The sequence below is a fragment of the Malaya genurostris genome, chromosome 3, assembly GCF_030247185.1.
Source record: "Malaya genurostris strain Urasoe2022 chromosome 3, Malgen_1.1, whole genome shotgun sequence".
Classification (NCBI taxonomy): Eukaryota; Metazoa; Arthropoda; class Insecta; order Diptera; family Culicidae; genus Malaya; species Malaya genurostris.
The window spans coordinates 36901370-36916803 of NC_080572.1; the positions used below are offsets into that span (position 1 = coordinate 36901370).

General features: G+C 35.6%; 1 protein-coding gene across 1 annotated transcript; it reads right to left on the minus strand.

Moving 5' to 3' along the window:
* Positions 1-3: 3 nt before the first annotated feature.
* LOC131439442 (uncharacterized) lies at positions 4-15195 on the minus strand. The gene is made up of 5 exons (XM_058610441.1): positions 15024-15195; positions 14851-14954; positions 14641-14712; positions 750-1592; positions 4-697 (listed from the first exon to the last, which is right to left on the minus strand). The coding sequence occupies exons 1-5, from the start codon at positions 15112-15114 to the stop codon at positions 68-70; spliced, it is 1740 nt and encodes a 579-aa protein (XP_058466424.1). The 5' UTR covers positions 15115-15195; the 3' UTR covers positions 4-67.
* Positions 15196-15434: the final 239 nt, after the last annotated feature.

A 15434-nucleotide genomic window follows, 5' to 3' on the forward strand; every position in this document is an offset into this window, starting at 1 on the left:
TATCGTTTTGCATTTGTTTATAGAACAAGCTTGTTTTTGATACGGAGTTGATAATCCGAAAACGTCCTTAGCTTTTCTTTTCATCTTCGGTATTTTCGTCGTTTCCACCAGTTTTTTCGGGTGAATTATTCGATGAAGATGTTGTTTCACCTTCCTCTTCGTTGGATCCTTCTCCAATAACACCCAGTTCTCCACCTTCATTCTGTGCGTCGATGACCTGCTCTGTGGTAGGAGTTGACGATGTTGTAGAATCTGATCCAATCGAGGTATCACTTTTTTTCCCGCGACGTTTCTTTTTGTGTTTCTTTTTCGTTTCTTCAGCCCCGGTCTCTTCCTCGATGTTATTGTAACTCGGTGGGAACAGCACAGCACATTCCTCTTGACCTTCGACAGCGTTTTGACTAATGTAGCACGGCCCTACAGCCGTCAGACCCAGCATTGCGTGGCTGGTAGCTTTTGATACCTTTAAAATCAACTTATCGTTTACATTCGGTTTCTGTCGACTATATCGTTCGGTGGTCTTAGCAATAAGCTCTGCTGATTTGGGATCTCCGGTAGTGAAATAACCGTATGCCATAACATCACGTTTGTACTTATCAACTACTTCGAAAACATCCCGTTTTTTATAAGCGTCAAACACGATACAAATATGGGGTGGTTCTGGTATCGGGTCTGGAGGCAAAAAATGGTCTGTCAACTGAAAATACACAAAATTACTCATAATCATGGTAATAATAACTGTAACTCACATGTCGAAATAGTAAATAGAACAATGCTGCAGTCGCTCTTCGGTTGGTTGGACTCCATACACCCGGTATGTACATCTTAACACAATTTTCCTCGTCAGCCGTTTCTTTTGAAGATGTGCTTGGCGAAGGTTCAGGTAAAGTTACTGTTTTAGAAGTTCTTTTTGAGACTCGTTTGTTCACAATCGTCCAACTACCATCGTTTGGGTTGTAGATCATTTCTAGCGGTTCAATCATGGGCGGAATTGTTTTTTCCACATTTCCATCGGCGTCAACAATTTCGTTGGCGGTCGTTAAATACTGCACAAACTCTCCGATGACATCTTCCGGTGTGCGAGATACATCCTCTTGTAGCTTCCAGACATAAGCTTGAACATCCTTATAGAAGATTTGCTCGAAAACTTCCTCATCAAGTTGATTCTCACAATCGAAGTGTAGCACTTCGAGCATTTTAGGATTCAAGTGCACCAATCGCTTCTCTTTGAAGTGTAAATCATGCTTCTCGGCATGTTCGTTTATTTTCTTGAACACTTCCTTATGAACGTGTGGCATGAATAAGGAAATACCCATATCGGGAATGTTGGTTATTATTTCATCTGTTACATGTGTGATATAATCTCGACGTTTTTTGATGGCCGCTTCCTTCTCAATTCTTTCGGCTTCTTGTTCGATAGCCTGTCGAGCATCTTCCCGTTCCTGCTCCTCCGGAGTCAACTCGTGCAGTTCATAGTATTTCCGTTCAACCTCTTCGGCGCGACTTTTCAGTTCAATGTCCAGCTCTTCCGTAATCAGATTAATAAGCTTCGGCACATTGGTACCGAACATGAGGTTAACAATTTTTCCATGCTGCGGATAAGTGGGGATTTTGATTTTTTAAGAGCTTTGATTGATTTTTCGAAAAATAAACGAAACGTCCTGTTTTGTTGTTGTTGCAATCAATTCTACATTGGTCAAAAAGAGCTTGAGCTTGAGCGACCACCCCTGGTTGCTACTCCGTTGCTGATCGTGATTAGCTGAAATTGTACAGGGAATTTCTAGATGATCCAACCTGGGACTGGTAAATCATCCTTCAATGTACATTTTCTGGTAATCCCAGAATTCATTGATCAGTACCGGCGCCGGCCAGGCCCGAACGTATATCGTCTAAGGAATGGGAAGGGATGTTAGTCCAACACTTGTTGTTACTAGAGGCCGTATATATTACTGCGCACTCCACAAGTGTCACGGGAGAAGGATATTTGTTAGTAAAAATTTCAGTATTGGTATTATTCGCGCGCGACTCAGTATGTTTCGGTTTCAAGATGCTCGGATGCACCACTAAACTCACTGACTTCCCGAGTGAACGTTTCAACAATATCCTATATTGAAGTCCCGGGAAGTCTTGATTCACAGCTCTTTTTCGAGGAAACTGAAGAAAAATTTGCAATACTATCGCGTAAAGAATAAAAACTTTCCTATTTTTACCTATTTTTACATTGTGTACAGCATTCTTTTTCATGACATTTAGCCTCGGACCGATTTTGGCACGGCTCGTTTTTGGCAACATAATCGTTCGAATATGACATATATAAACCAGATGATGGCAGAATTTTTTTTAATTATTTTGTTTTAAACTACTTACAGCAATAAATGCTGGAACAACATAACATCCATATACCATTCGAATCAGTTCGTCGAGATCAGCAAATGCGTGTGTGACAAATAACTTCAATTAATTTTCTCGGAAAATTTCTTTTCTACAAATTCAGATTCATACGAAAAGTCGTATGCTCCCAAACAAAGTTCCTGCATTATGTTTGGTTCCGACCTCTGGTTTCGGAACTACAGGATGATATGTGAAACGAAATCAAAATTGTGTAACTCATTTTTCTTGAAGATGGCTGAACCGATCTAAGATGCAAATGAAATCTAAGAATCATCCAAGATTCAAATGAAAAGTTTCAAAGTTCTATAAAACATCTTGCTTTTCAGTCAGATCCAACTTCCGGTTTCGGGGATTGTATAAAAATGTCTATTCCACATAATTTAATCAGGTTTATCGGGTTAGCAGATTTGGATAGTCGATAAAAAAATTAACTTTTTTCAGTTTTAGTGGTATTCAGTTGTCGATCAGAAGGCACCTAAAAATTTAATTCGTGCTATGATCTCTCAAAGATGTCTTAACTGATTTTCAAATGTTTTGAAACAAATGTAAAGTGTACAGCTACTCAGGTGAATTTATCTGACTTCGGCCATACCGCTTTTAGAATTCCGGTTCCAGTATAAAATCGTTTCTCAAAGCTCAATCGTTTTCTCAAAAAAAGCCTAATCAAATTTCAGAAACAAAAATTTTAATTAAAACAAACTTATATACAAAAATTAATTATTTTATCCAATTATGACTTCCGGTTCTCGAATTACATGATGATGAATTTTTAAAATTCAAACCGATATAGAAGATGACAATCCCGAAAAGCTTCAAAGTTGAATTCAAAACTGTTGTAATTTATTCGTCATATGGCCATACGAATCGGTTTGGGTTATGCTGGTTCCTGAATACCGGCTCTGGAAGTACCTTAAATTACCGTAAACTCTAGAGTGGAACTTACATATCATGGCATGTTTAATCGATTATCACACTTCTAGATTCAAATTCGATCCGATTTGCAGTTTCGACATTACAGAGTAATGAGTGATTAAAATCTCAAATTGTCGCTTAAAACGAGGGTCATTAAAATAATGTCATGAAAACTTAAACACCGAAGAATATTCATGCAAAAAACACATGCGGATTGATAAAAATAGGTATCATCTCACTGCTAGGTGGATTAAACACGTTTTTGTAAATGAATTTACGTGATACAGAATAAACGAGTGAGTAGGATTTCGACAAATAGTTGATTCATTGCATTGACATGTTCTAAACAGTTGTTATAAAATCATTTTAAATCACCAAATAAAGGTCAACAGATTTCACGCGCGTCTTGATTCTGTATTATTTCCGCTTTATTATCTTAATTATTTATTAAAATTATTGTTTGGTTATATTGGTTGATCTGGGCAGCCGGCTACCGAGAAAAATATAAATTTATTGTTTGAAATATTAATATCAAGTGTTTTTTTTACTGTGTATTCAATATATCGATATATGTTATCTCTGTTAGTAACTGTTATTAACTCTGGTTGTCATATCAATTTGGATTTGCGCAATAGTTGATTTTTATCATTCAATTTAATCCTGAAAGACAATCAATAACATGGAAGAAGAAAACATTCCAAATAAAACTTTTCTCCGAGGCTAGACGGAAATTGATAGGTGGAATGAAGAGATAATTTAGTAAAATAGAGTAATCAGAAGTGGAACATTGAAAATATCTGATAACTGAAAGGAAAAAGAAACTTCTGCAATTGTCACCTTTTACGACATGGAAGCAGGAACCCAGTGAATCTATTCTTGGTTTATTTTTTCCCGCCGGATTTCACACGGCATCTAGGCTGGTACTGCCCGGAGAGAGATTATAGGTACTATCAATTTCCTAGTGGACCCCAGCCCCTTCAATTCTACATTGGTCAAAAAGAGACAACTAAGTACTAACAAGTTCCTATCTTATGCCTCCCTATTGTGACATTTGGCCAACAGAACGGGGTCGACTGGATGCTATCGCGTTCATAATAGTTCTATCGTCAACCCATTATGTTCTAGCGTCTGATATATCATACGCAAAACTTCCTATATTTAAATGCATGTTTACTTTAGAAGTTTAATACCTAACAGTTTTACTAGAGCACATGTTGATAGCTAACACTTCTAATTTCTTTGTATATTAAAATTGTTTTTAAGTGTCAACGTTTTATTTGCATTATAACCTTGCAAAGTTCACACAAATCACCTAAGAAAGGTAAGCAACATATTTGTGTGAATCTTATGTTCGAAACCATAGATAATACTTCCATTATTTGACAAACAATTGCCAAAGATTCAAATTAGTTATATCAGAAGTGAAATTTCAAAAATATATGTTAAATAATAGAAAAATTGTTGTTAACATTTGAACGTATGATATATCATACGGTGGTATAATACAGTAGTATTTTTTCCAAAGCATATCGTTAACCGATAAACTAGAGCATCAAAATTTGATGATTAGTTGAAGTCTTTCGAAAATTTCTTGCCATCAGCAAATCAAATTCATTTTGTTATATTTTCGAAATGTGGAATATCAAAAAATATGGCTGCAAAAAATAGTGATAAGGGTCCCTACTTTGAGAGTTAACTTAGAAAAGTAAGTTTGAATACCTCCAAAACTTATTAAACATTGGAAACACTATCAAATAAGCTTATGATACTCTCAACAAATCGTACAAATATCTCAAATATCATACAAATACAAACAGGTAATCCATTTTCTTAAAAACGAAGAAATGGAAACGAATGAAGTTATTTTTTATCTTCGATTAGACAGATTTTAATCTTAAAGTCCTTCACCACTTCGGGTCAGAAAAACCTTTTGACCTTGTGTGCGGGGTTGGGAATCGAACCCAGGTAGGCTGAAAGAAAGGCATCGACAAATGAAGCTGTTTATTGCAGCTTGCAATTCAATATATACAAATAATTATTTTATCAATAACAATCCGCTAAAAACTGAAACGAAGGTATATTTAGGACGAAATGCACCAAATATTTCTATTTATATTGTGCCTTCATCTCCGATAGTGCTTCTACCGGTACTATTCGGAAGAAATTGAATCGTATATACAAATACCACTCTCAAAATATAGACATATCTCTTATAATTTTGTTTCTACTGAATTGTCCCAGCGTATGATATATCATACATAGGACAATTTCGTTTGGAAAAGATTTTTAATAGTGATTTGACATTTCCCAACATCTTCAACACAAAATATGCTGGTATTGATGATATCTGCTCATTTGGTTCAAATTTGGGAATCCCTGGGTTATAATGGGTTAATAGTCCTTCGATTACATATTAGTAACAACGGAAAATAATCCACAAGTTGGACAAAAATTTAAGGCATCGCAACAACACGTACTGCTAAAAATAATTGTTGAGAAAAAAAAAGGTTTTCACGAAAATAATTCGCGGCCCTCGAACAACTACTTTGCGGACCCCTAGGGGCCTGCACACCACAGGTTGGGAAAAGCTGGTCTAAACAATAGTTTAAACCCTTTCAAAAATGAATTGTAACACAAGAATGCCTATCTTGGTTGCTTCGATAACTTATTTTCGTTGTTTTTATCATTTGAATTCAATGCGTTTCATTTTTTTTTAAACCACTGTTTACTGCCTTACTGGGAAAATTACTAAAAAACTACTAGAAAGATTTTCAAAAAAAAATTTATATTGCCTTGGTGTATTTCTATAGAACACCATGTCCTTTTAAGTATTAAAAAAATTATAAATCTTTGTCATTCTCTGAACGAAAAAGAAAGAAATTATTTAAGTTTTATGTTACAGATTTTTCGAGATAAGATCCCTGTAGTAGGGCCCATTTGCTAAAAACATAATATTAAAATGCTGTATTGTCTTTTCCGAAAATATCACTCTTGTATTCGGATATAATAGATAAACAAAGGAAAAAGTGACTTTTTAAATTTTTTTTAAATATTCAAAGTCGAGCTTTTTTCCTACGGATACTGTAGTGTATCCCTCCTTTCAAACTGATTTGACGAATGTTTGAACTTGATTCAGATTCCGGAAATCGATATTTGAGGTCATTCCGTGATCCAAGATGGCAAATTCGGGTTTATTGAATGTATTTCTCATGCTATGCAATTACTATGAAAACCGACTTTTAAGTTGATACCCGGAGGGCCGAATATCATATACCATGATAGTTCCATAAAAATATTGAGCTCCGACTCCCGGTTCAAAATTAGTAAAAAATCTCTTAGTTAGGCTCAAAACTGTTCCGATCTGTAGTTTAGGGCCACACGAACTTTTATACTGGTTATACTGGACCCGTCATTTATTTAAAATCGTCATTTAAATCGAATCGTAGAAAATCTAAAAATTCTTTCGAACTGGGCTCAAAACTGTTTCAGTTTATAGTTGTTATAGTTACTTCCTTTTTGCACGACGATGTGAAAATGTTTGCAGAACTTCTATAACTGCTAGTGCAACATGGACAAGTTTGTGATTTGCTGCACAGTTGTTTTAGGTGTACCCAAAGTTGTTCTACAGTGATTTTGTCGGCAGTATTGTGCAATTCAACAGTCATAAGTTGAACTACCGATTTTATTATGTTCAAATTTTCAAATTGACTTAAGAAATTATCGTTTAGAATGAAAGACAATATACTCATTTTTCTAACAGTATCAAATATGCAAAGGAGATTTGAATAATAACTCAGATATAGTCGAAAGATAAAGGAAACAAAGAGAACCTGTCAATTTCTTTGAGGCCCCTTCGAAATGTTTACGTCGAAATATTCGATTCGAGAAAACCCTCTAAGAAAAAAAAATCTAACAGAAGTCCTCCGTTGGTCCAATACGTTGAACCGTTGGTCCGGTAAGCAAAGCCTTGGTATTAACACATGGATCAATAAGTCCCGAGACTAAAGCAGAGATGGCGCTCGTAGTACACCAGTAACCACGTCTTTCTAGAGTACTAATCTTTGCTTGAAACGGGTCAAAATTTTAAGTCAATCCGACCAGAAACAGCTGAGTTATCGAGGTTGGAGTAGTCGTTTTGTAGTTTGTTTAAAAAATGAAAAAAACCGAGTTTCGTGTTTTGTCAAAACATTGTTCTTTATTGGGTAAAAACACCGTGCAAGCGAAACAATGGATTGAAAAATGTTATCCGGACTCTTGTCCATCAAAAGCAACGATTTGTCTTTGGTTCACCGAGTTTAAACGTGGTCGTACCGACACAAATGACGCGGAACGCTCGGGTAGACCTGTGGAAGCCGTTACACCGGAAAATTTGAGTTAAGTGACAAAAATTATAATGAAAGATCGTAAAGTGAAGCTCCGTGAGATTGCTGAGATGACACAGATATCATATGGAAGTGTATTTACTATCCTTCATGAAAAATTGAGCATGAAAAAGGTTTTTTCCAAGTGGGTGCCGCGATTGCTTTCGATGGAACAAAATGCACCCTGCCACAAGTCGATGAAAACAATGGCGAAATTGAACGAATTGGGCTTTGATCTGCTTCCCCACCTCCCATATTCGCCAGATTTAGCCCACAGTGACTACTGGCTCTTTGCTGATCTTAAAAAAATTCTCCAGGGAAAAAGATTTGGCTCAAATGAGGAGGTCATCGCTGAAACTGAAGCTTATTTTGAAGCGAAAGATAAATTTTTTTTATAAACATGGTATTGAAAAATTGGAAAAACGTTGGAACCATTGTATCACCCTAAAAGGTGATTATGTTGATGAATAAAAAAAGAATTTTGCAAAAAAAATTTTGTTTCCATTGTTAGTCTCGGGACTTATTGATCCATGTGTTACATTCCTGTAACGGAATTTGACCTTCTGTTTCAACAGACTTCGCAGCCGATTCAGAGTGTACAGAACCACTGCATGGGTAGTCCTACGATTCTACTGACACTACGAATCCTTCCAGGTCGGGAACGTGAACGTCCAATAAATCGTCCAACGGGAGGTCGATTCGGGACTTTTGTTTGCCGGTTTTGAAACAGACCATTGAACCGAGCACCATTTTTTTCGTTTAGACCCGGAATATAGAGGTATATTGTTGAGCGTTTTTTTAATATGAGAAATTGGATCCCCGATGGACCAGTTTTACTGGAGAATTTTGGAAGGTTCCAATTACCTATTTTTTGTCTTTCTCATAGCGATTATATTTTGTTGGTCGCTGAGCGTTTGTTGAACGGCATACTGCACGAAATAATCGTTCAGTTTGCAGGAACGGTTTGTTGTTGTTTTTATTGTTACAAAAATAGTGTGGAAATTGGGTGTTATCTTTATATAGAAAAAAAATTTGTTGTTATTCTACATGAAGTAGAAGTTTTCTACATATATGTAGTGTTCATTAAAAACAATAAATGGTTAAAAACTTCCAAAATTCTCTAGTAAAACTAGTCTAACAGGAATTCAACAATGGCTCAACAATGGACCTCTGATTGCCAGATTTGTTGAACGAAAAAATGACGCTCGGTGCAACAGTCTGTTTCAAAATCGGCAAACGAAGGTCCCGTGTTGGCCTCCCGTTGAACGATTAATTGGACGTTGATTGGACCAATGACACAACTTATTGTACCAACGAAAGACCACCATTGAACTTTTTTTTCTAAGAGGGAACAAACTGAACGAGTATTTCGTTCAGTATGTTGTTCAACAAACGCTCAACGCCCAACAAGATCTAACCGCTTTCTCAGTGGGAACTAATACCACTCTCTTGAACTTCTGAAAGAATTGAGGGAAGCTCTCAAAGTTTACGCGCCTGATAGACAGTTCAGTTGCTATAACTTCTCCGTCACCTAAAAGAAAAAGAAATGTAAATTTGCTCGAATTAAACCGTTGAGTATTTAGCATGTTTTTTGGGTGTTTTTGTTTTTTTTTATTTATAGAGATTCATTATTCTTGACTAACTTTGCCAAAACCCCCGCCCCGAAACTCAAGAAATTATTAGGGGAAACAGGGGCTAGACGTGGTTAAACTGGGTAGCCTAAATATTTTATAAACCTTCAATTATGTCCAGCCAGCGACTGGCATTGTAGAGAAGGTGGCAAGCGAATATAAATACACTCTCCTACTCAGTGCTTGAGCGGGCAATAGGTATAAAGTGAGAAGACTAGTGTTTGATGGACAAAGAAGATATTTGGATGTATGGTATCGGTCGGGTGACGGCCAGGAATCAATAATTCATCTTTTCTGTCAAGTTTTTCATTCATTTGGCTTCTCAAATATATGGCTACACTTAATCATAGTAAAACTGAACTTAGTTATGGCGGCTTTACGTCAAACCAACAAAAATTTATAAATCGCCAATATTGGATGTTTTTATCAATTTCTAAAAAGTGTCCGATTTAACCCCGGTCTCCCCTATATTATTGAAACCAACTTCGAATTTTTTTGCTGGCTACGCGCCTGGTCAAAGCCGAATAATGTTTCACGTTTCAATAATTTATAATTTTTATAATTTGTAAGTAGTCACAGTGGCAGCAGTCCCTTGCTTTAGTTCTACATTGGACCCTTGATAAGATTTGCTTATATTTTAAATCAACACACAGACGTTCCTAGGCTATGGTGCCCACTTGGTCACTGTTTTTTTGTGTTGATTCAAACAGATTTTATAAAATTGTTGATAAGTGTGTTCATGTTTGTGTCTTATGAATTTAGTTGCTGTTTTCGTCATCATCGTGTATTTGTTTGTTTTATTTTTTTAATATGTATATTGTACATACCTACATATATACGCACATATATACATAGCCATATACAAAGATAAATAGAGCACGCGAGGATACGCAGTGCCCCTAAAGAAAATTTGGAAAATATCACCAAATACATATTATAATACGGAATGCTCTGATTATATTTCGTGGACACGTTTTGTACTATGCGGAACACCGGTCATGGTACAATGTCGGAGTGACAGTGTAGTTTGATGAAATTTCTTTAAACTAGCAACGCTGAATGCTGAAAATCAATTCTCCATGGATACTGTGCATTATAATAATTTATTTGAATAATGGAGACTGAAGTGTCCATAATTCTCATTCAAATGTTTTCTAGGTTTCAATAATGAGTGAAAAACAATTTATGATTTTCAACATTTAGGATACGAAGGAAGAAACTCAAATCTTGAGATGTTTGAGATAGACAATTAGCCAAAAGCTCATCGGCGGTTTAATTGAAATGCCAAAGAAAATTGTTTAGGGGAACTTTAAAACAACATATCTGCAATATAATAAACCGTAACACAAAGTCATAGCTCTCATCTAATAATACAAAACGTAATTAAACCAATTTTTTTTCATTTAGAATTTGAAAAATTAATAGTTTTCGTAAGTTTTTTAAATCCGAATATGGTGACTGCACTTTTTATCACTGGTGGCAAATTCGTTGAACGTCTGGTGTTCTGGTCGATTTATTTCTTGCCAATGAATTGCCGGAACTCTACAGTAGACGTGAACAACTTTTTTGTGCGGGTTTATTCATGCCTGACTCAGTTGAACGTTGAACGTAAACTGGATAAAAGTGTATACAAATATCCCGAAAATACGCTCATGTACAAAACTACACCGTAGTGAAATGGTTTTACCCATCCAAAACAGTCAGCATCAATAAAATCATCATCTAAACTCGAGATGATCAACATTATTGAGCTCAATTGGCAACAAGACCTTTTTTACCTTCCATATTTCATCAGACTTATTAGCGAAAAGATCGTTTATGAAGTATGAGTTTCAAGGCTCTCAGAACACAAAGCCATTAACTTATACGAGTAAAAAAACTAAGAAAAAATAGAATGAGACAACGCAATCCTACCGGTCAATATCTGATATTGGCGGTTTTAAAAGAAAAAGACACACATTCGTATGGACTATCACAAAGTTCTTATAAAATCTTCGTGCAAATATGATTATGGTAACTTAATTCTTTATCTAATACTTTGAAACAAATTACGAACATAGATATTTTTAAAACTAATTTGAAGTCGAAGTAGTGCATAGTAGATTCTATTGTGTTATTTGTAGTGATGTCAAGTTGTGTTATCACAAGCATTTACTAAGCACTTGGAAGTCGGATCCATATGGAATTCAGAAGTTTCATGAAGAACCATAGGTTCATTCGAACTTGAGTTTGTAAAAATTGATCAGGCCATCTCTGAGAAAAGTAAGTAGGTAATTTAAAATTAATAAAGGTGAAAAAATTTATTGCATTCTTCGTCAGTAAATAACCGTTAATTATAATAGCTTGTTAACATCGCGTTGTGGTCTTTTTGTTTTGTTGTTAATTTTCGTTATTCCAAATCTGAGGTCTGTATGTGTTCGTTACCAGGGGTCTCCGAATGTGAACTTTTTGATGCGGGAGAGTGTGGAGGACCAAAAAAATCAAACGGAAACCCATTACTACGGTTTAATGAAATTTGACCCTGATCAGTGTGACTGACACAAAGATGACGCTATCATTATCAAATTCATATGACGTTTATGATGTACCATCTTTTAAAAGGGTATGTGTGAAATTTCATAACATTATATTAGTCATTTTAAAAATGATGGATTCGAAATAATTTAGTGTGTTAATTTATCATTGAGGAAAAAATACTGTACAAGCTGAAGTAATGGCTGACAAAGTGGTATCAGGGCTCTACTCCATGGAAAAGAACCATTCGTTATTGGTTTGCTAGATTCAAATATTTAAACATTCCAGAAAACATCACAAAGTCTATAAATTATTATTAGTTGATATGTAACAATGGATGAAACATTGATCCATCACGTTACTCCAGAATCAAAACGATCACTGCAGCCAGCGAACAATGTCTGAAGCATCCAAAGGCCACAATAGTCAGCTGGGAAGGTTATGGCTTCAGTATTTTGGGAAGCACATGTCATACTACCATAGCATTTGAATGCAAAAATCATGAAAAAACTACCTTTTATGTCGAAAAAAACATTGTTTCACTAAGACAATGAACCGATTCACAAGTCGAGGATAAGGATAGTTAGGTTGAACGAATTACACTTCGGATTCACCGCATAGTTTAGACTTACCTCCTGTGACTACTGGCTATTCGCTGATCTAAAAAAAGGCTCGAAATTCAACTCAAATGAAGAAAAAATTGCTAAATGTGAATCATATTTTGAGACAAAAAACAAATCCTTCTACAAGCACGACAACGAAAAGTTAGAGAATAGTTGCAATGATTGTATTACCCTTGAAGGAGATTACATTGATGGATACAAACATTTTTTTTCTTAGTTAGTCACTCGACTTATGTTGGTGCACATTGTGTAAAAAATATTTTCTTGGCTTTAAATTGAAGAACTCGAATTTACTTATTATTAAGGAATTCCTAAACTTGCCAATGTTATAAAATTAATAATAAAAATCTCATTAACTTGAAACGTTACCATAATTTCACTCACACCATTACCAATTAGTCTCAAACGTCTTTCTTGGATTATTGATAACAAAGAAAATGTGTTTCTTCGTAGAGTGGTTCATGGCTCTCATTTGCACGGTCTTCACGAAAAATGTTCATTCGCAATACCTATTTAACATTTACAAAATCGACAAAAAATAAAAAAAAATCTGGCTAAATTGTCTTAAAATTAAAAACAAAAAAAAAATGAGACCGAGGTCTATCGACAAACCTCTTCTCGTAGATAAACACAGAGAGTCTACATGTTTCATTTAAAACCGAATTAAAAAACAGAAGATTGAAAACGAACTTCTATACGTAACTACTAATAAGTTGAAACTGACAAGTTTAAATTTGATAAAATAACGGTTAACTAAATAGATTCGTAACAGTGGCATTTTTAATCAGAGAAATTGATGTGAAGTGGCATTTTCGTAATGGAATGTGATTGAAGTGCAACTGCTGGTGCATTCTTTGTGATCGTGTGCCTCACGAAGGTGGTTGCTTTTCGTTTTCGATTGATGCGCAATGTTCATTGTCATTTATATTTCCAGAAAGCTATCCGTTCCATAATTTTATAGATTTTCTTTGTTTGTTCAGCATTGTGAACGAATTTTAGATGATTAGTTGATTGCCCATTTTAATATTATTTTGATGTCTTGACTAGCATTATGACTAGGGTAACGGTACCTCCATTCATATTAGCTCCCGTAGTCATCTCAAATAAGAAAACTGTTAGTAAGAGTGAGATATGCTGTCTCTGTTCTGTGGATTGACTCTGATGGTTAGATGCTTTCGCTTCGAGATTTTACGTGGCTATAATAGTACCTATTGCACAAATTTTTAACCTTTTTCCACAATTCAGATAACTTGCCATAGGTCGGAACATGCGGAAACCTTAAATAGTAACAGTACATTATCATAATAATAGGCTTCCAGCAGCAAAATTCGAAACTGCCAAGTACTGCACGCGATGTTGTAACAGATAGTCTCAGTATTCATGAGGACTCACCATATTATCTGTATGTAGGTAAAACCAGAGTAGGTGCCCGGTTTCTTTTATACTGTCATGCAATAATATGAATCGAAAGCAACAGATTTCCCAATGTATTTATGAGTCTAGGCATGTAGCTTATGGTTCATGGAGATGTCAAGAATCATGTTACAGTACACTCGTGCTGTGTTGCAAAAGTTCAATATCTCGTAAACAAGAACAGAAAAGGTTGTCATAATAAATGGTGGGTTGCAGTTTTTCGGGTTAAATAACAACCAGATGGAAATATTGTTAGAAATAGTGCAACCACAAATTTAGCTATATACCGTCCAAGTTGAAATAAAATCGATTAACTTTCAGTGATTTTATAACCATTGAACCTCATTTCCAATGTAAACGTTGACCTTTATTCACTCTAATCAACCAAAACCAACCTGCAGTCTAATCCCAACAAATGAAGTATATGTACGTGAGAGTAAAATAATATAAAATAATAGTAATTTATTTTGCATTCTGGGGAGAGGCCAAACAGAAAAACGTAATATTAATTTGAGGATGAGATACATGCTTGAAAAAAATCGTGGAAATTTACGTCTTCTGAGACCGACATATTCGAGTGCCAAAAATGACACCATCAGATACGACAATAAGTATTTGGTCGCGTCTACGTGTAAAGCTGGGCATGCATGCCCCACATTTAAGTAATTCTTTTATTATGATGTCCTTTGACGAGCTACGTTATTAGAAGTCGTGTCATATGTGGATATGCGTCACTTGTAATTTTTATAATTTTTTGCTGTGTAGCCGCAGAAAGGCCACTAGATTGTTTCTTACCGATGCAAACAGCCAGGTTGGTTCACTGTTGTTCCGGAATCGTTTCAATGCTTCTATATCATCGGATTTGCACTGATGGTGAGAAAAAAGTACGATTACATTTAACAGAAATGAGCTATAGCTATAGAAAATTCAAACAAGCACCGCTAATAAGCTAGCTTTTTAATCAGGGTTTTGTTTTTCATCTGTTTGATCGGGAAGATAGCTTACTACAGCCAGCTGGAGATTATCACCGCCGAGTTCAAGTTTTATCTTCTTTAAACTGCCCACCATTCCAGTGCATGGACCGCACCAATCCGTGTAGATATCCATAACTGTTAGAACATCGTAATGTTTGCTATTAGATTAAAGTGACATTCAAATGCACATTTCAAGGTTCACACCCAATAAACCGTCTCGCTCTAAAAATTTTTCGAACTCCTCATCCGTGTTGATTTCAGCCTGCAACTGTTGAACTCCTCCTTTTTTAGCCATTCAAAAATATGTTACAATTTTTCCACTCTTAAATTGTTAACGATTTGATAACCGAAATGTAAACTACGTCAAAAGGCAACGTATTTGCGACTGCAAATGAGAGTCCAACCAACATAAACAACCCACTTCTGGTAACCGAGGAAACCACGTACCACTTCGGTTTTTTTTAAATATAGATATCGCATATGTTGCAGGTTCCTGGAACTTGGTACGTTCTAGACACGATGAGCAAACTATTTTATGTATGTTTTGTTTATAAATGCGAAGTTAATAGGTATTATTTATTCAACACAAGCGCTGCTCGAAAAGGTCTGTGAATA